Below are 20,594 nucleotides of genomic sequence, written 5' to 3'. Positions count from 1 at the left end.
CTACTCTTCGTTGCAGTGTGCAGGTTTCTCATTATGGTGGCTTCTCTTGTTGCAGAGCATGGGCTCTAGGCACACGGACTTCAGTAGTTCTGGCACGCGGGCTCAGTAGTTGTGGCACATGGGCTTAGTTGCTCCGTGGCATGTGGGATCTTCCCGGACCAGGGCTCGAACCCATATCCCCTGAATTGGCAGGTGGATTCTTAACCACTGTGCCACCAGGGATGTCCCAGTATCCTTGATCTTAATGCATCATAATTTTTAGCATAGGGAATACGAAAACCCATTTAAAAGTCACACTGTAAGCTGTAGTAGTAGTCATATATTTTGTTGGCTTTTTAAAAAGTTTTAAACAGGGGCTTCCCTGGTGGCGCAGTGGTTAAGAATCCGCCTGCCAATGCAGGGAACACGGGTTCGAGCCCTGGTCCGGGAAGATCCCACATGCCGCAGAGCAACTAAGCCCGTACGCCACAAGTACTGAGCCCGTGTGCCAGAACTACTGAAGCCCACGAGCCTAGAGCCCGTGCTCTGCAACAAGAGAAGCCACTGCAATGAGAAGCCCACGCACCACAACAAAGAGTAGCCCCTCACTCGCCACAACTAGAGAAAGCCCACGTGCAGCAACAAAGACCCAACGCAGCCAAAAATAAATAAATTAATTAATTAATTTAAAAAAAAGTTTAAAATAATCTAATGTTTAAAAGTTATTATGTATGTTTGGGCAATCATTCCCTTGTATTTCCATAAAGATAAATTTTAGAATTCATTCTCTTTCAGAATTAAAGCAAAGAAGTTAAAGCAAGGATTTACCAAAAAAATTATACTTCCATCTTACTTAACAAGTTCCTAAATTAGTCCTACAACATTACTCTAAATAGTGACTTAAAAAAATCCTCGATATTTACTATGTGACCAAGATTAATGTTCAGTATAGATGCTTAATCTATAAATGTATTCTTTTCGGTGAGGTTTATGTTCACTTCGGTGCATCTTACTTTGTATTTGTCTCCCTCATTTTTAGACTGCAAGAACTGCTTGCTCATCTCTTGCGTTAAGACAGAAACTGGATTATCTACCTGAAACAAACAAACAAAAAAACGATTATCTTTAAATGTTTCATTTTAATTCCTTAAAGAGAAATGAACTAAAACATCCATTACAAGTGATCTAAGAGAGAAAATATTTCAAAATTTCATTATATTAAAATAAATATCAATAATACAGCCAAAATTAAATATTCTGCCATTACATGAGGGCACAAGCACAAGAACTTTCTAAAGAAGTGTGTTTTTTTAGAAAGCTTTCATTCCTTTCACTGGTTTTGTAGAGTACCACTCCTATGCTACTGGTTAACCATCAGACCACAGAGCTGGAAGAGCTCTAGCATGAGAGTCAGCTGACTCGGGTTCTTATTTGGCTCTGTCTGAACCTCCTATGTAGCCACAGGCAAGTTAGTTATTTCCTCCAACTAAAGACAAGAAGTCCAACTCAGTTACTTCTAATCAGAACTATAATGACAAGTATTGTTTATTTTTTGTACAGCAGTTCTTCAGATTTCCTATATCCTGTCATTTCTTCATGAGGATATTGTAAAACAAATGGAAATACTGGGATCATTTCTATCTTTTGAAGAAGTCATTGTAAATAAGCCATTACTTGAATTAAACTACCTCAGGCTAACAAATTAAAGTACAGTTAAAATAACAATATAGTAACAGTTCAAAGTGGAGTTGAAAAAAAATTTTTTTTAGTTCAACTTGTTTCAAAAAGATTCAAGTTCATTTCTCATTTACATCTTTGGTGTTAATAACAAAGTAATTTATATGTTAGAAAATAATCTTGTTTATAAAGGTATAGAACATGAAGGACCACTATAAAGGAAAAAAATGCTTAACTCCTTCATTTTACCATCTGTAAAATACTGATTGTACTTTATTTAGTATACCCCTGGTGAAAACCTTCCTGTTAAGCAAGATTTTGGGTCTCATCTTCTAAGATGATAAAAAACTTTTATGCAGTTATAAAGAAACCTCTACATATCACCTTTTTCTCATTATATAGGTAGACCAGACGCTGATTGCCACGTATTTTTTTTAACAAGGTCTGTGTGGTATCTTAATTTCACACAGTATCTGACTTCTGAAAACTAAGACATAATGCACTAGCTTTAATGACAGACATTTTATCACCAGCTTTGGATTAACAGCTTCACCAAAGTTCATATTCTTTTTTCTACATCCTCTGAAATGGGGTTCCTAGTTTCTATACTACTCCAGAGATTATTTAAAAATCTGGCAGCTTTACCCATCAAGACCCTGGAGTAAGCAAAAGGCAAGCACACACAGGTAAACTTCAGAGAAAGAGTAAGAAGAGGCACAGGGGACAAATATAATCAGGTACTTAAAGACATTAAACACTCTCCTTCCTCCTGGTAATTCTAGGCCAGCACTGTCCAATGGAAATATAATGCAAACCACACATATAATTAAGTTTTCTAGTAGCTACATGAAAAAGATAGAAAGAGACAGGTGAAATTAATTTTAGTATATTTTTAATCTAATATATCTAAAATATTATCATTTTAACATGCAATCAGTATGAAAACTGAGTTATTCCTTTGCATTAAGTCTTCAACCTCCAGTGTGTACTTTATACTAGAGCACATCTCCATTTGGACTACCCACATTTTGAGGGCTCAATATCCATCACACGTGGTTAGTGGTTACTCAGTAAGTATAGCTCTAGACCTTTCGTATTTTGATCAATGAACTTGAACCTTTAGTTAACTGAATTGTACAAGAAGAGGACTAATGGAGTTATAACAATCTTTAACTATTTCAAAAGAAAAGAAACATATTTTATATTCCCCAAGGAAGTGGGAGCTTAGAGAAACTGACTTTATTCTTTTCCCATTAACAAAAACTTTCTAATAAATATAGCCACCTACAGACGGAATCAGCAGCCTCAGGCAGAGGTCATTTCCCCACTACTACCCACTCAAGTACCCGCTGAAGGAACATCTGGTGGAGACTGCGCACAGGGTAAGCATGCAGTGTGATACTACACTGGATGCCCTTCGAGACTTTCCCAACACCTGTGAATCCATACGCTCTAACTTTTGGTTTTCCTGATTTTGCTTAACAAATTGACCTGTGTTCTAGTCTCAAATTTATTTGCTGTATCTGCTTTTCTCCAGATTTTACTAATTATTTTTCTGAACCTGTGCTGCCCAGTATGCAAGCTACTAGCCACATGCAGCATTTGACACTTAAGTAAAATACAATAAAACATTTGATTTCTCAGTCACACATTTCAGGTGCTCAAGGAGCTAGTGGCCACCCCATCGGACACCATAATACAGAATATTTGTACCATTACAGAAAGTTTTTCTGGACAACTTGTTCTAAACCAAAATGGGAAAGAGACCCATACTCATAATTATTCTTTTTCCTTGGTGACTACCCTTGGTGTTCTTAATCCTGGAATAAGGCAGGGTGATACTGGATAGAGCATTAGAATGGAAAGGGATGTCTGGATCCCAAGGCAGGCTCAACCAGTACCCACGCCTAGACAACTGTAAGTGCAAGTTTACTTTTGCTGGCTCCCAGTTTCTCACCTACAAAATAAAGGGTCCAGATTAGATGACCTCCAAAGACAATTCCAGTGCTAATGTTATAGGACTCTATGAGCCCCATTTCCAATTATTCAGTCAAAGTATCTTAGCAGAATGGACTCAAGTCTTGTCTCCTATAGGTATGATGAAATAACTCCAAAATACATAAAGAGATGCTTTCTTTATATGGCTAGAGTAAACTTCCTTTCTACAAACATTTAGCAACTGAGTTTAGGAAACTATGATGCTATTCTGACTTGGACAGCAGAAAGCAAAGAAACTTTATAACATAAATTTTATTAACATAACTTTTGGCACATACTAGTATAGACAAGATATTCTTGTGTGTTCTGTCAAATTAAAGACGTTATATTATATATTGAAGGTTCCTGTTGAATTAGGAAGCCTTAAGGAACTTCACTAACCATAGTTAAATATATTTGTCCTGTGGTCAATTTACTTATATGAGGCCATTTAAATTCTTTCCACACCACAAATGAAACCACACAAAAAAGTAACCAGTTGTATTTATTAATCTGAAACGCAAATTTAGCAATTACCTGTATGTTAAAATGATCAAGAATTCCAATCAGTTCTTCTTTCCTAGTGGAAACCACGGCGCCTAGTTATGAGAAACACAAAATGACCAGACTGTTTCTAGGGCAATAGTATGTTTTTTAAAATGAGCAATTATTTATAAACATAAATGTTAACTAGTTTTCCTGATGTCATCAAGAAAGGTACCCGTGCACATACACACATTTGAATGAACTGGGGTGACACACTTGTTATGACACAAGTATGCAGGAGGCAGAAACACACAAATGCAGTGGCAGGTGCTTCTCTTCTTCCTGTAGCTAAACAATTCCTTTTCCTTCTCATCTGTCTCTTTAGTAACTCTCCACACCCACCTCCTCTTCCTTTATGCCTTTTTCTACCTTTAGCTAACTTTCTCTTTCCACATGTGATAGAAACTATGGGGGTGAAAGGAAGTCTGCAAGTGAGATCAAAATGACTTATCACAGCTTGTTTCAAACAGACCCAAATTCTGCTAATCATGCTTTTGCTGTAGAATGTCCTGAGGTAAAACAACTATGTATGGATATATACGTGTGTGTATACATATATGCAACCAACCAACCCTCTTGCAAGAAAGCAGTTTCAAGAGATGAGAAGTGTCCTCTCAATGATACCAGCACAATCACTTAACTCTTTTTAACTGGATGTTTACTAATACTTTATATGAAATAAAGAGAAATTCATAGCAAACCTGTTTCACTTTTCAGTTTATAAGATCGACTTCCATCCATGCTGATGTGCTGTTGCACAATTATAGAGTCACCGTACACACTGGCTCTATAGGCATCATCCCCTCTGTTCCTTAATGTTATTGAGATATCTGCTGAGCTAAAGCAATAAGGTTAAGCTAAGTCACATGACGGTACAGGGCAATTACAACACTAGGTAACCATAATTTTAAAAACCTCCAAGAAATTTGGCTAATTCATTTGAAAAGCAGCTTTATACCAGCAGCTGATGGCTGACAGGCTACTACAGAATAATGTTAAAGATACCAAGCAACAAAGTTGAGAAGAAGAGAAACTTTATAAAAAATAATTGACTATTTTATCCACAACAGAAATACATTTGCACAAAATCCATTTAAGTTTTGGTTGTTTCACATAATGTAGATAAGTTACACATTTTCCCAACCGCTATGTATAATCAATATTACACTGCCTGACTATGCTAAATTATATGATAAAGCATCATCCTGACAGCAGGCCTCTAAGAAAGATGCAGTAAGAATTAAAGTGAAGTTATATATTTTCTAAGAAAATTAGGATCAAGGGAAACAACTTCAATTCTTCTATTACTTGGCAATTAAAAAAAAGCTTAGTATTTGATATCAAGAGATGTAAACTAAATCTCAAAGCTTCTTAAAGTTTTATTGGTATTACAAAATAAACATTTTAAAAGTTTTAAAGACATCTGAAGCATTTATAGCCATGTATATTTTAACATATTATGGGGGGAGGAATCCATCTTTATTTTTCTACTCTAACTTCTGTTCAAATAAGACTTTGTAGAAAAATTTTTAAAAAATTAATGAAGGGCATTAATAAATACGTACTTATAATTTCCTTAAACATAAAAGCAGATAATACTTTCTCCGGTTAATATAAATATCTGCCAAAAATGCTAAAGTCCTTTAATTGCTTTAATTGGTGATTAAATGATATATTTAACAGAATAAACTTGTTTTCATCAATTTGGAGTAATCATACCCCAAAATAGTTCCTATTTGCAGGAAATGTAGGTAAAAATACTCAAGATGAATTTCACTGTAAACTTACACTTGGTAGACACCCTGAAGGGTGCTCAGCTCTTGCGCCCCCGTACTTCTGTCCAAGTGCCCTCACAGAAAGATGGCTTAGCAGCCATTATCAGCCCCATCCCTCCCTCCACAGATTGGGCTAAATATAGAAAGTGAATGCTAACTGCGCCACGTTCCCTTCTTTAAAAATTCAAATTAAGAAAAACTAGTAAAATCCAAGTAAGGTCTGTAGCTTAGTGAATAATATTGTACCGGTGTTAACTGCGTAGCTCTGATAAAAGTACCTTAGTTGTTTAAGATGTCAACATTAAGGGAAACTGGGTAGAGGCTGTAAGGAAACTGTACTATCTTTGCAATACTTATGTAAATCTAAAATTATTTCCAAACTACAAGTTTTTAAAACAAACTCAAATCAAGACACATCAAGTGGAAAGGTGGTGATTCCTTGGAGATACAAAGTTCTGAGGCCTCTGGGACTAGAGAAACCAATTTGGGGCATTATATTCCGATGAACAAGTATAAAGCCTGCAGAGTTGACAGAGAGAAGCAGGAGCACAGAGCAGATAAGCTCTTGGGAAACCACCTGGACAGACTGGCAGAGACACATAATCACAGATACCAGCTGTGAATCAGAGACCCAGAGAACTTGAGAGCACTTCCTTCCACGCGCAGCCCCGCACACCAAGACAGTAAGACGTAAACGCCTGCCCACGAAGACACAGAGTACCAAAGCCCTGAAGAATAAGAAAGAGCACACACGCTCCAGAGGCAGTGAGAGGGAAACACACCAACCTCCATGCCTGTCACAGGAGAGGGAGAGAGGAGGGCACAGCACAGAGGGCAGCCATGGAGGAGCGGCAGGGAGGTGGCGTGGCGGAAGAGCTGCAGCACACACCCGGCTAAGGAAGGAAGGGAGACAGGGGCCTGGAGACAAAGACACAAGGAAAGCCAGAGACACGGAAAAGAAAGACCTAGAGACCGAAGATCTTTGGTTCTGAGTCTCTCAGTCCTGGTCACTCATGAGATCCAATTACGCTGCCTCACTGAAGTTTCCAAGACATATATATCCCTGCATCTTTATGATAAATCTCCTCTTCTAAAGCTACCCTGAGTGGTTTGGGGGAGTGTGTGTTTTTAATCAGAAATACCTAATTAAGACAGATATGCTCCTGAAAAGTTGTAATCAGTGAGATTTTTGAAAGCTCTCTGGGTTGATTCTAATGAACAGCCAAGGTTGAAAACTATTAACTAAAGTATATGATAGGGGAAGGGTAGCTGGCCTACAACATGGAGCAAACAATATTTATTGCATTAACTAGTATGATTACCTAGTATTAAGTGAATGTACCTCATGAAAACATTTTAAAAATAAAGTGACATCTCCCTTGATTAGCAAACATCTACTTTGTTATTTTCCTTCCTAGCTACTCCTTGCATTTGAAAGCTATCTTTAGTATTGTGAGAGCTTTGGAGGCACTGGTATCCTACTGCCATATGAATTTAGTAAATATAAGAAAGGCAAGTTATTTAAAAAATTAAAGTTTACCAAAAAAAACCCCTCACAACAACTGCTCAAAAAACCTATACAAGGAGACAGGGATAACTGAGCTGAGACTAACTGTTGTCTCCCCACCTACTAATGTGACTGCTGCTGAATTGGGGTCAACAGCCATAGAGCCCAGTGTGTGTAATTAAAGAGACCCTTCAGTGAGAAGAGAGACTGTCATCGAGAGTTCCTTCAGAACGACAACACACACAAGCAGCGCCACCATAAGGATGTGGCTGCTTTCTTAGCTCCAGGAGAACCTATCTGCACAGAGGTGACTGGTAGCATCAGGCACTGATGGGCACAAGGAGCAAGGAACAGGGGAAAAGTCATGTAAAAGCAGGATGCATCTGTTCCTTCTCTGGGTGGCCAGCTCATCTGCAGTAAGTTCTGTAACCTTGACCAATAAGTCAGGAACGTACAGCAGGAGCAGGAGCTTTTGTCCCCCCATAACCCACGCCCAACGCCGCAGCTGAGGTCAAAACCAGGCCTGCGGCAAAGAGCCCAGTGCCACCAGGACTAGGATTAGGAAGGCCGAGGGAGGGAACAGTAAACTGAACCTGTTGACGAACCTGAATAGCTAGGGGTCTGAGACCTTGGTCACGGGAGAATTCCATCACGGTCCCTGTACCACTCACTGCAAAGCCTCAGTGGATAATCAGAGGCTGGAGCGCCAAGGAAAGAGCCTCCAGGCACAGTCATCTGGCTTCTCCTAACCATATTCGGCAAGCGTCTCTAAGCGAGGAGTTGAAACCCTCTACAAAGGTAGCCCCGAGCCCAGGCGTCACAAATGGAGAGTGTACTGTTTCAGATGTGTGGGAGGGACACAGTCCTGAGGACGACCTCAAACCCCTGCCAGACTGAGAGACATTCCTCAGGAAAAACGGGATAGCCTCACAGATTTTAGATGCAGCATAGAACCGAAAAGCTCGATGAGCTGATTCTGTAAAAAAGTGATGACAGAATCAGACTGTAAAAGAAAAGAAATTTTATAGATACTAAATGTTTTAACTGAGGAAGGGGAGGACAAGAGGAATAGTAATGGGTTTGGAAAAGCTCATTTTAGCTATTTTTTTAGAGGAGGTCAGTAAAAAGGAGGCTGAGCTCAGGTTAAAGCTTTGAACTGTTATTAACTCTGTTTAAAATATTTTGATGTTCCTGTCTACAGGCAGCTGTGTCCTTCAAAGTTGGTGATTTGTGTAAGCTAGCCTTTATCTTTCTTTCTTTTAATGCTATTCCAAGGACACATCTCAGAAAGAAGTTTCTGCTTTGATCCAGCTACTTCCCATATGGAAAAAACATTTAGAATCTTTAACTGAGACATAAAACACTTAATGGTGCAGAAAAAAAAAATTTCTTCCTGAGGCTTCTATTTGAAAGATCAATGTGTTATCTAGCTAGGCAGACTAGGTAACTATTTGGACAACTAAGAAATGTAGAGTTCAGTATAATGAATTGAAGCAGAGTTGAGACCAGTACCTTAAAAGTGTTAAAATAACTAATTTTTGACTTCAGCCATAATTTTGTTTGGAGACTGTGGGAGAGAAGACCTTGCTGGGCTGGCGCCCAAGTAAGGTAAGGAGAGACAGAAAATAAGCTGGAGAATTGTTACTAAACAGTTCTTTTTCAAGGCCATACAGCACAGAAAATGATTTTTTCTGTATCTTTTCTTCCCTTCTCCTGAGTCAACTTGGAACCCTGGCTTAGGGTTAAGATTCCCAAGGTTTCTGACAGATACATAAAAAACCCGTAATCCTGACTCACATCCCGTCCGCGTTCTATTTTTTAGAAATAAAATGGACAATGGGGGAAGTTAAGTGGATACAACACTGAGCAGGAGGAAAGTCTGTTACATGAAGGGGGAAAAAAAAAAAGGTATCACTGTTAATTATCAAAGTTCCAGAAGTTCTGGGCACTGGGCGTGTGAAAGAGGAATGGGCAGCGGGAGCAGCGTGTCTCTGGGAGCTGGTATGACGGAGTCTGGGACGTGCAGCTGTCGGGAGAGACGAGGATCCCTCAGAGGTTTCTGAGGCAGAATTAAAAAGAATAAGGAGATCAGCCTGAAGAGAGTTTCCTAATGGGCAAAAGGTCACAAGTCTATGATGATGCAAACTGAGCAATTAATATATAGTTAGGTGATGGCAAACTATAACAGAAAGAAATACAAATGTAAAGCCACAGAGGGTTGTTATATGACCATTCACCAAGGGTCAAGATGGACCCCAAAGAGACTTGAGACTGTGGTCCTCAAGTCAAGCTCACTGGTGAACGCCCTGAGTAAAGGATATACAGTGAGAGACAGATGGAATACTTTTTTGAAATTCTTAGAGCTGGAGGCAGAAAATTCTGTTTAGGGACACCTGGGCTGGTCACTAACTCTGCCTTAGCCCACATCATACCGACGTGGACTTGCTGAAGCTGGGTTTGGGTCAAGAGCCAGCAAAGTCCCATATTTATAAATATTCCTTTAAACAGAAGTATGCAGATTTATCACTGCTCGTTCTTCCAGAAAGGTAACAGAAACGAGTGTTAGTGGGCAGGCACATGGCACTAACTGACACAAGCATCCTGTCGGGAGAGGTGAACAGGCAACAGTGGGCTATGCTGGCAACAGGGGGCAAGAGAAAGGAATGAAAAGATATGATATCGCTGTTCCAGTTCCGGGAAGCCAATTCATTTCCTACCATGTCTACATGAATTGGGATTCTAAAGAAGCTGCTTCTTATTAAAGAACTGAAAAATACATGTAGAAAACACACTTACTTCTGTCCATCTTTCACAAAACCTTTCAAGGAAGATCCTCGGTTAGTAGCAACTGCTTTTCCACCAAGACCAACTATGAGAGCTGTGAGTACTGCACTCTTCCCACCTAAAGAAAGAGGTGTTGAAGAAATCACATTCATTAGAGGGAGAAAAGAGAAGTCTGACTCCTACAATTTGATGTAAAAAAAATACTGAAATAAAGCATTGTACTTCAATTATAATTTTCTTCCAGTGCCAAAAACAAACAAAAAGTTGTACATATCATGAAATATTTAGCTGTTGCTATTAGAAAAAAATCAGTACATATCAGGAATCAAATCTTTGCCACTAATAAGGAAATGGAAAAAATGGTTGATACCTTTCCAACCTAAAACTCTCATTGTGTCATCTTGGCCCATCAGCCTATTAAATGAATTTATCTTTCTAATTACCCATATACATTTAACTCATCTAATTCTCCTTACACCCTAATTTAATTAAAATTTACTTTTTCCATAAATTCTCAGAAGCCAGAAACTACTTTTAACCTTGAATGCAAGCTCCAGAGGGACAGGACTGTTGTTTTTTATTCAGTGCTTTATCTCCAATATTAGCCCACAATAGGCACTCACATATTTATTGAATGAATGAGCTTAAATATGAAAAAATTATCAGTCACATAGACAATGTTTTTATATAATATTTTGACAATTATTATTCCTAATTTGAATATTATTCATTTGTTAGCTCTTTGAAGAGCATACTTCTTTTTACCCTAACAGACATAAAATATCACAAGCTAAAATTCCAAAATCTTTAACAATTATGGTAACCATTTTCTCAACTCCACAATCAACCAAATTAATCAACTCTTATCAGCTCATCATCTTCCACAATATACTCCAAATTAACCAAAGTACACACTGGTTAGCCCAATTTTAGCTCCTGGAATGCCTTTCAAGTCCCTATCCTAACTCTCTCCTTTTTCTTCATTTCCAAATTCACTGCCTCCACCACTTGCATTATATTAATAACTTTGCTGTTTCAGGAGTGAAGATCTAACCCAGAACCAACCCACCCGTCTGTCTTTATTTCTTGTCCTGTTTGACTTCCCCGTAGCTCTGGTTCCTTTGTCTGTTCCCTCCTTCTGAAAATACTTTCCTCTTGACTGAACAGAGTAGGGAAAACAAAGAGCAACAACTAAACAGACTGTGGAGCTACCTGTACTAGTTTCATGTCCTAGCACGGCCACCAGTCGTGGACCCTGGCAAGCTCCTCTCCCTCTGTACTGGCTCAGCCAAGCAGTCAACACCTCACATCCGGCGGGGGTCTACTACAAAAGCTACCTAACTGGTCTAACTCCTATGTCTTCCCCCTTCTACTCTCTACAATGTGGCCAGTTTGTTTCACAAATCTTCACCATGTCACCTCTATACTCTAAAACTTTAACTGCCTCCCCACTGACTTGCGAACGAAATCCCCAAATATGTATCATGGCAGTCAATATCCTCCACAACATCACCTACAACTGATTCTCCAGTGTATGCTTCCGCCCCTCCCTACCACGTATGATATGATAAAACCCAAAACTCTATGAGACTGTTCACCTCTCTCCGTATACATCTGCTGCTACCCCTCCCAACCTTTGGTGATGAGGAATCTCTGCCCGGAACATCTCAGCTTCTTCTTCCCCAATAAGATCTAAAGCATCTTCCATTTTTATTCAAGTACCACCACAAATACCACCTCTTCTTAAAGCTTTCATCGGCCACAACCAGAAGGATTAGTTTCTTTCAAGTTTGGATTCCCAAGGCACTTTATGCACGCTCTTACAACATTTAATAGATATAAGACACAGGCCTGCCTCAGTTGCAATGAGGATAGCTTGCCTGCTCTTCTGTGGTATGAATTCCAAGGTACATAGATTATTCAGAAGAATAAGCAGAAAATGTTTATCCCTGTTGCATAATGAGCCTAAAGTTAACTCATTTCTTCAAGGGCAGACTGGCAGGCAATCCTGAAAACATTCATGACCACAAATCAGAGGTCTAAAACTGAGATTTATCAGCACTAGTAGTCACCTATTTTAAAAAGTTAATGCATTCTGATCTCAACGTACTGTTCAAAGTCGAATAAGAAGGAGGCAAAGCACTTACTTCCATTATTGCCAACAACGAAGTTGACATTAGAACCAAATTTAAAGGGTCCAAGCATCGAATGACACATGAAGTTTCTGAGCTGAATACTCTCAATTATTCCAACTTCTGCTGCTGTCTATTAATTTAAAAAACGAGAGAAAACAATCAAATTCACTCACTACAATCAACCAATCATTTGCTAAAGAGAAAGATTAGCAGTGCTACCAATGAAAAAAGTTACAGAAAGTATAATTTTTTTTTTTTTTGCGGTATGCGGGCCTCTCACTGCTGTGGCCTCTCCCACTGCAGAGCACAGGCTCCGGACGCGCAGGCTCAGCGGCCACGGCTCAGGGGCCCAGCCGCTCCGCGGCATGTGGGATCTTCCCGGACCGGGGCACGAACCCGCGTCCCCTGCATCGGCAGGCAGACTCTCAACCACTGCGCCACCAGGGAAGCCCAGAAAGTATAATGTTAAATGTTAACTTTAGTCAATGAGTAAATGATATTAAATGGAGACCTTATATGATTAACCACTCATTCTAAAGTCCTTATAGGATCTAATAAGTGTATCAAGGTTTCTTAATACGGACAATACCAACATTTGAGTCAGATCATTTTTTGTTGGAGAGAGGCTGTCCTGTGCATTGTGGGATGTTTAACAGCATCCCTAGCTGCTACCCACCAGATGCCAGTAGCACTCTCCCCCCACCCTAGTTGTGACAACCGAAAATATATTCAGACACTGCTAAATGTCCCCCACTGCGGGGAGGATATGTAATTATAATTCTCATATTGTGAATATATGTCATAATTAAATTAGAGAAGGTTTATAAATGTTTCAAGCAAAAGTTCGGCACACAGTGGTCAGACCTTGTAGTTAAAAATACGAAAATAAATCAAACATATTTTACCAAACCTTCCAAATTATTTTAAAGAACACTTAACGTCTCCAGCCTTTTTAGTCATTTATTTTAAAAATCCCTGGCTCTCTTCTGCTAGACACCAGCTTATTAAAAAGCAGAAAACATTTACATCCTTGTATGAGCAGAATACTGGAAATCGTGGTTGAAGACTTTTTAAAAATACATTTTATTTTGATCTAATTGAAGACTCAGATGCAGTTGTAAGAAATAATACAGAGATCCTGTGAATCCTTTATCCAGTTTCTGCCCAAGGTCACATCTCGAAAACTACAGTACAATATCACAATCAGCATACTCATATTGATCCAGTGACAATACAGAAGATTTCCATCACAAGTATCCTTCATGTTGTCCTTTTAGAGCCCCATCCACATCCCACCCAATCCACCCCCTCCTTAACCCCTGGCCCAATTATCTGTTCTCCAATTTCTGAAACACTGTCATTTCAAGATGTTATATTAGTGGAGTCACACAGAATGTAAGCTTTTGAGACTGGCTTTTCTTTCACTCAGCATAATTGTCCATTTTTGCCTGTATTAGTACTTCACTACTTTCTATTGCTAAGTAGTATCTCAGGGTATAGATGTACCTCAGCAGGTTTAACTACTCACTCACTGTGTGACATCTGGATTGTCAGGTTTTGGCTATTACGAATGCAGCTGCTAGGAATATTCATGTACAGATTTTTGTGTGAAGATCAATCTTCTTTTCTCTGTGACAGATGCTGGGTTATATGATAGAGTTGCATGTGAAGTTTCTTAGAGAAACTACCCAACTATTTCCCAGAGTGACTATATCATTTTACATTCCCACCACTGAATGATCCAGCGTCTCTGCATCTTTGCCAGCATATGGTGTTGTCACTTTTCAAAAACTTTTAGCCATTCTGGTGGGTGTGTGGTGATATCTCGTCGTGGTCTTAACTTGTATCTCCCTGATGACAAATTATGCTGAACATCATGTCATGTGCTTATTTGCATCTGTATATCCTCTTCTTCCGTGAAATGTCTCTTTATGTCTTCTGCCCATTCTCAAATTGGATTATTTGCTTTTAACTGCTGAATTTTGAGAGTTCTTTATACAAACAAGATATTAGAACTTTGTTGGATATGTGATTTGCAAATATTCTCCTGGCTTGACTTTCCATCCTTATAACAGGGTCTTTTTTTTTTTTTTTTTTTTTTGCTGTACGCGGGCCTCTCACTGCTGTGGCCTCTCCCGTTGCGGAGCACAGGCTCCGGACACACAGGCTCCGCGGCCATGGCTCGCGGGCCCAGCCGCTCCGCGGCACGTGGGATCTTCCGGGATCGGGGCGCGAACCCGTGTCCCCTGCATCGGCAGGCGGACTCTCAACCACTGCGCCACCAGGGAAGCCCTATAACAGGGTCTTTTGCAGAAGAAAAGTTTTTAATTTTGATGAGATCCAATTTATCAATTTTTCATTTAATGGCTTGTACATTTGATGTTAAGTCTAAGAATTGTTCCTGAATGTTAACCTGAACCTGAACCTGAACCTGAACATTTGGTACAATTCTCCAATCAAACCAACTGGAACTGAAGATATCTTTTTTGGGAGTTTTTAAATGATGAATTAAATTTCCTTTATAGTTACAGAGTGATTAAAATGACCTATTTCATATTGAATGAATTGTGGTAGTTTGTGCTTTTCGAGGAACTGGTCCACTCTATCTAAGCTGTGAATCTATGTGTGTAGAGTTGTTAACAGTATTCCCTTATTATCCTTCTGATGTTTGCAGAGTCTGTGGTCATATCCTCTGTTTCATTCCTGATACCAGTAATTTGTGTCTTCTCTCTTTTCTCCCCTTTGTCAATCTTAGTAGAGGTTTGTCAATTTTATTGATCTTTCCAAAGAACCAGCTCCTTGTTTCACTGTTTTCTCTAGTAATTTTTTCTAATCATTAACATAAACTTCAAAATTAGTGAGATGATTTTATCTCAGCTTTTTAAATTCATATTACTTTTCCTCTGCAGAGACCCAGCTCCTGATACTGAATTAAGAATATGACATATAAACCAGACATGAGAAACATGCAAATCAAAAGACATAATATTGTAATTTTGCACTCACCAAAGGAGAGGTACCATTAGTGAAAGAAACTGTACATTCATCTTCGTCACCATCTTTATCAAAATCATCCAGCTCTTCATGTCTTGGTCTTTTGGCATTTCCAGGAGAGAAGAAATTTCCTTCCTTTCTTTTGGCCATCAGGTCTAAACAAATATTAGTGACAATGAAGAAAATCATGTATAGCATCCATAAGATTGTTCCATATACATTAAAAAACTTAACAAAATAAGACAGACAAAGCTTAAGCTTTAGTACTATATCCATTCATTTTTACTTAGGAAAAGTAGAACTATCATCTGCATGGAGGGAGGGGGCCGTGAGCCAAAAAACGCAGGTGGTCACTAGAGGCTGGAAAGGCAAGGACACAGATAAGTCAAGAACCTCCAGAAAGGAATGCAGTCCTACTGCTCCCTTGATTTTTGTCCAGGCAGACATGTCAGACTTCTAACCTACAGAAGTATAAGATAATAAATTTTTGTTAAAAAAAAAAAATCTACATATGCTACACTAGTTGATTTTACTTCAGAATGATTCATGACCAAGGTTTTTACTCATATGGGCCTACCTAAGTGTTTTAACTCCTAAGCTCACAAAAGGTAAAAGATCTTATTTGTGAAACTGTGGATCTATGGATAGAGATGGCATAATGCCTCTGAAATGATTCCAGAGCAATCATCCAATTTTTATAAGTTATAAATAGTGAACCACATAAAACTAATTTTAATTATTTTCCCAAAGAAGCATACTTGGAGCAGTGTTGCCTAGCATCAAGAGTGTCCCTTAACTCTTCTCCAAAGAAATAGCCCATGCTGATTGTCTGTTTTTTGTTTTTTTTTTACTGATATACTATAAAATTTATACCTAGAAAATGAACATCATCAAGATTTTCTAAACATATAAATGCTGCACCTCAAGTCAAAGCTGATGGTCTTTGATTGAAATTAAATGGTTGACTACTCCAAATGTTGCTTTCATTTTTCTCTTAAAAATTCACTTAAGAGATCTAAAATGATAGGTACCCAATAACTGTTTGCTGAATAACTGGAAAGAAAAATCCACAGCATAGGTAATAAAAAATTTCTAAGATGTAAGAATATGAAAAATAGCTCTCCTCTCAACCCATTTAGGTGCCCCTAGTGCTATACTACAGCAGCCCTGTTTGTACCAGGTACACGGCAGCAGTGGATTAAATGAGATTTTCTCTCTCATGCATTTGGATTGAAAGATTCAAGTCAGTTCTCAGTAGAAGAGAGGAAAGCTCCACTTGCTGATGTACCTGCAGGGCAAGACAGCCAAGCTGAAGTGTGTATGTGGGGGGGGGAGGCTGGGGGGCTAGTGGAGTGGTGTTACAAAGACGGCATGAAGTAGACGGAGAACAGGCACCCTAGAGCAGGGATGTGAGAGAAGGAGGGTGGGCGAGACACATTCGTACAGTGTTTAATTTTTATCCACTGCTTTCTTAAGTTACACTGACAGAACCGATTTTGCAGAAGCATCAAATATCTATACGTACTGTGTTGGAACTGATTTGGGGAACTATCTTTGATAGGTTTTATTGTGACAATGCATGCTTCATTAAGTGAACTGGGTAGTTTCCCTATCTTTTTTTTTAATATATTTATTTTTACTTATTTTTGGCTGCGTTGGGTCTTCATTGCTGCGCGCGGGTGAACAGGGGCTACTCTTCGTTGTGGTGCGTGGGCTTCTCATTGTGGTGGATTCTCTTGCTGCGGAGCATGTGCTCTAGGCCTGCAGGCTTCAGTAGTTGTGGCATGCGGGCTCAGTAGTTATGGCTTGTGGGCTCTAGAGCGCAGGCTCAGTAGTTGTGGCTCGTGGGCTCTAGAGCACAGGCTTAGTAGTTGTGGCACACGGGCTTAGTTGCTCCGCGGCATGTGGGATCTTCCCAGACCAGGGCTCGAATCCGTGTCCTCTGCATTGGCAGGCGGATTCTTAACCACTGCGCCACCAGGGAAGCCCTCCCCATCTTTTTAATGCTCTGAAATCACCACTCTGGCATGACACTGAAATGTTTTTTGAAAGTGAGAAAGAACTAAGCTTAAAGCTATTAGATATTAGAGACTATTTTAATTTCATGATACCATTTCAATTCCTTTTTTGTACACTGGTTGTTAAAGGTTCATTATATCTTCCTAGAACAAGTTTGCTATAATTTTATTTTCCAGAACACTGATAATTTAAAGCTTCAGATTTACTACACAAAATTACCTTGTTTTGTAAAATCCTCAACTGTGGTCATGACTCCTTTCACATCAATTCTATTTAATTAAATTTAAACTTTTTTCTCCCAATAGTAGTTACTTGTGTTTTTCAAACCTAGTTTTTCTTTAATGAAAATATTTTAATGTTTATTCATATATTTTTATACAACCAAATATAAGAGATATGCAGTGGGGCTGGAGTTCAGTCTCTAATTCTTTATCTCAAAGTGCAAGTTAATAAAAGCAATCAGAGACTTCCACTTCCAGGAAGATGGAATAGATGTAATTTTCCCTATTCCCCTTGCTTAGTAAAACTAAAATCCTTGAAAATTATATACGATAAAACAAACATAAGACGACTCTGAAGAAGGAGGCAGATTGGCTAGGAACCACGTGACCCAAGGAATGACATCGTGGTGGTTCCCTGAGTTTTTGTTTTGCCTCAACTATCCCAGACTTGGAGAAGCCAGCAACAGGGAAAACACAAACAGGTGCAGGGTAAAAACAAAAATGCCTAATGAGGGCTTCCCTGGTGGCGCAGCGGTTGAGAGTCCGCCTGCCGATGCAGGGGACATGGGTTCGTGCCCCGGTCCAGGAAGATCCCACATGCCGCGGAGCGGCTGGGCCCGTGAGCCATGGCCGCTGAGCCTGCGCGTCCGGAGCCTGTGCTCCGCAGTGGGAGAGGCCACAGCAGAGGCCCTCGTACCGCAAAGGAGCAGGAAAAAGGGAGCCTAACAAGACAGGAAACTTTTAGACAATCATCACTCTACTCCAGTCAAATATCACTAAAAGAACTGTCGGCCCTTCCTCTTCCCCCCCAACACCAGCAAAGGCCAAGTGGGCAGCCTGGACTTCCACCCTGGTGAAGCTAGTTTCAGAGAAGACTGTGTAGGCCAAGTAGGGAGCCATGATGATGGCATCAGGTGGAGAACTTAGATGTCCACCCCCAACAGGGGGCAACAAGATGCTCCTTACTCCCATTCCCCCTTGGATGGCGTCCGGGGAGGCCTTCTACCACTGCCCAGAAAGGTGAGGAGGCCACCCCACTGCAGTGTCCACGTGGGGAGCTGAAACTCCCACCCTAGCCGAACAGCCACCGTAAGCTATGGAAAGAGCCCTGGTAAAGTTTTAGATGTGAGTCTTTGTGTCCATGGCCTAAAAAAACCATAGGGCAGCAGTTCGCAAAGGTTGTGGTGTCTTAAAAAGTACCAAGGACCTCAAAGAGGTTTTGTTTAAATCTATCAATGTTTACCATATTATAAATTAAAACTGAAAAACTTTTAAAACAAGCAACACACAAGTACACAGTCTATCAGTCGTCAGAGCGACGGCATCATCACACGTCTGTAACCTCTGGAAAACTCCATTGTACAGTCACAAGTGAATGAAAATGAAGCAGGGAAATAACATCTTACAATAATTATGAAAACAATTTTGATCTTGTAGACCCTTTGAAAGAGTCTCATGGATCCCTGGACCACACTTGGCAAACTGCTACTGTAGGGGATACTATAAGCATGTCTATGACACAGTGCCATAAATGACAAGGCATAGCTACCAGTAATAAAGTTAGGGCAGCAGAGAAGAAGCCAGCCATAGAATGACTGGTAGACTTGATATTCAAAATGTGGTCCAAGGACCATCAAGCAGTCATCTACATCTCCGAGGAACATATTAGATATCCAGAATCTCAGGCCTCAATTTAAACCAACTGAATCTGAAGCTTCATTTTAACAAGGTCTCAGGTGACTCACAAGCACACTAAAGTCTGAGAAGAACTGTTGTAAACAACATTAAAAAACTTGGGACTTTATCCTATCCTGAAGGCAATAAGGAACCTAATTTATCATGATAAATCAAATACCACTTAAAAGGTGTATTAGTTAACATCCAAAGAAGGACATTTAACAAATGCCTTTTGAGACAGTACTAGTGTTACAGTCACAATTACATAATATCCACCATCTTTTTTACAAATAATTTAATGTTTATTTTGAATCTCTTACACAAGTCAGAACTTGAAAATCAATTCTCAAATTATTTAATAGCAAGAATTAATGTATATTACTTTCAGCTTGTTGCTAATTTAAGTTCCCTAGAATACCACCAGGCTATTATTTTCGCAACACTTCCTTCTTTCCCACCCATACCTCTATTCCTTTCTCAATTACAGTAATTTATTTATTATAGAAGAGCAAAGAAGACGCATTACTTTTTGGTTTTCCCAACATTAAATGCCCTCTTAGACACTGTTTTTATTAATGCTTAATACACGATCTTGCAGTTAGCAGACACATCAGCTGACTGATTTTAGTATTTTACCATTAGAAAATGGTAGTTTTTCAAGTAAAATTGGGGGGAGCAAGGGGCACGAAGGTAAATGTGATTAGCTCCTCAAAATGAATGTGAGATTCTATACAAGACAGAAGACAGTGTGCTACATGACAATGATGTTTTTTTATTTGCTGTGCTTAGCCTGGGATTTGCAGTTTGCTGTTAGGTTGCCATGGTAACTTGCATCTAACAGACACTGAAGGATCCTACCTTTTAAAATAGGAATCACTTTGTAATTTAATGATAATGGATTTTTAAAAACACACATGAATGTCCTGAGAGTTAGTTTTAGGTTACAATAGTAAAATTGTTTCTAACAGGCTAAAGAGACATATAAACAGATGCAAAGAAAAATACTTTTAAAATCTTGCAATATATAAAAATAGGAAAAAAAGCTCCTCTGGGATTTTCAATATATCCATAAAGCTCTTCATGGTCTTTAATATTTGTTTATTTACAATAAAAAAATTAAAATTAAGGGACATATCATTTCCCCCTCGCAGAAAGCAAACTCCATCAGAGCAGGGATAGTAACAAATATGCAGATTCTCAATAAAAAAAATGTTCAAGAAGAAAAATCAATCGCCAAGGGTTAATTACAGCAAGCATGTACATAGGAAATTTGATAGAGACCAAAAGCATTTTAACAAAGGAC

The 20,594-nt window shown here is 39.2% G+C and overlaps 1 protein-coding gene across 2 annotated transcripts in view; it reads right to left on the bottom strand.

Moving 5' to 3' along the window:
* SMC6 (structural maintenance of chromosomes 6) overlaps positions 1-20,594 on the bottom strand; it is a 69,624-nt gene that overhangs the window by 45,588 nt on the left and 3,442 nt on the right. For both annotated transcript variants that reach the window (XM_081254066.1, XM_081254065.1), the window contains 6 exons: positions 15,387-15,529; positions 12,393-12,510; positions 10,258-10,363; positions 4,881-5,017; positions 4,171-4,232; positions 993-1,073 (listed from right to left, as the gene is read on the bottom strand). In XM_081254066.1, coding sequence (XP_081110192.1) covers positions 993-1,073; positions 4,171-4,232; positions 4,881-5,017; positions 10,258-10,363; positions 12,393-12,510; positions 15,387-15,524 — 642 coding nt within the window. In that variant the 5' untranslated portion in view covers positions 15,525-15,529. The remainder of the gene's footprint in view (positions 1-992; positions 1,074-4,170; positions 4,233-4,880; positions 5,018-10,257; positions 10,364-12,392; positions 12,511-15,386; positions 15,530-20,594) is intronic.

This window comes from Mesoplodon bidens (genome assembly GCF_964165515.1).
Source record: "Mesoplodon bidens genome assembly, chromosome: 14".
NCBI classification, from domain to species: domain Eukaryota; kingdom Metazoa; phylum Chordata; class Mammalia; order Artiodactyla; family Ziphiidae; genus Mesoplodon; species Mesoplodon bidens.
Note: the sequence above shows the minus strand (reverse complement) of the source record. Positions and strands in the feature narration are given on the sequence as shown.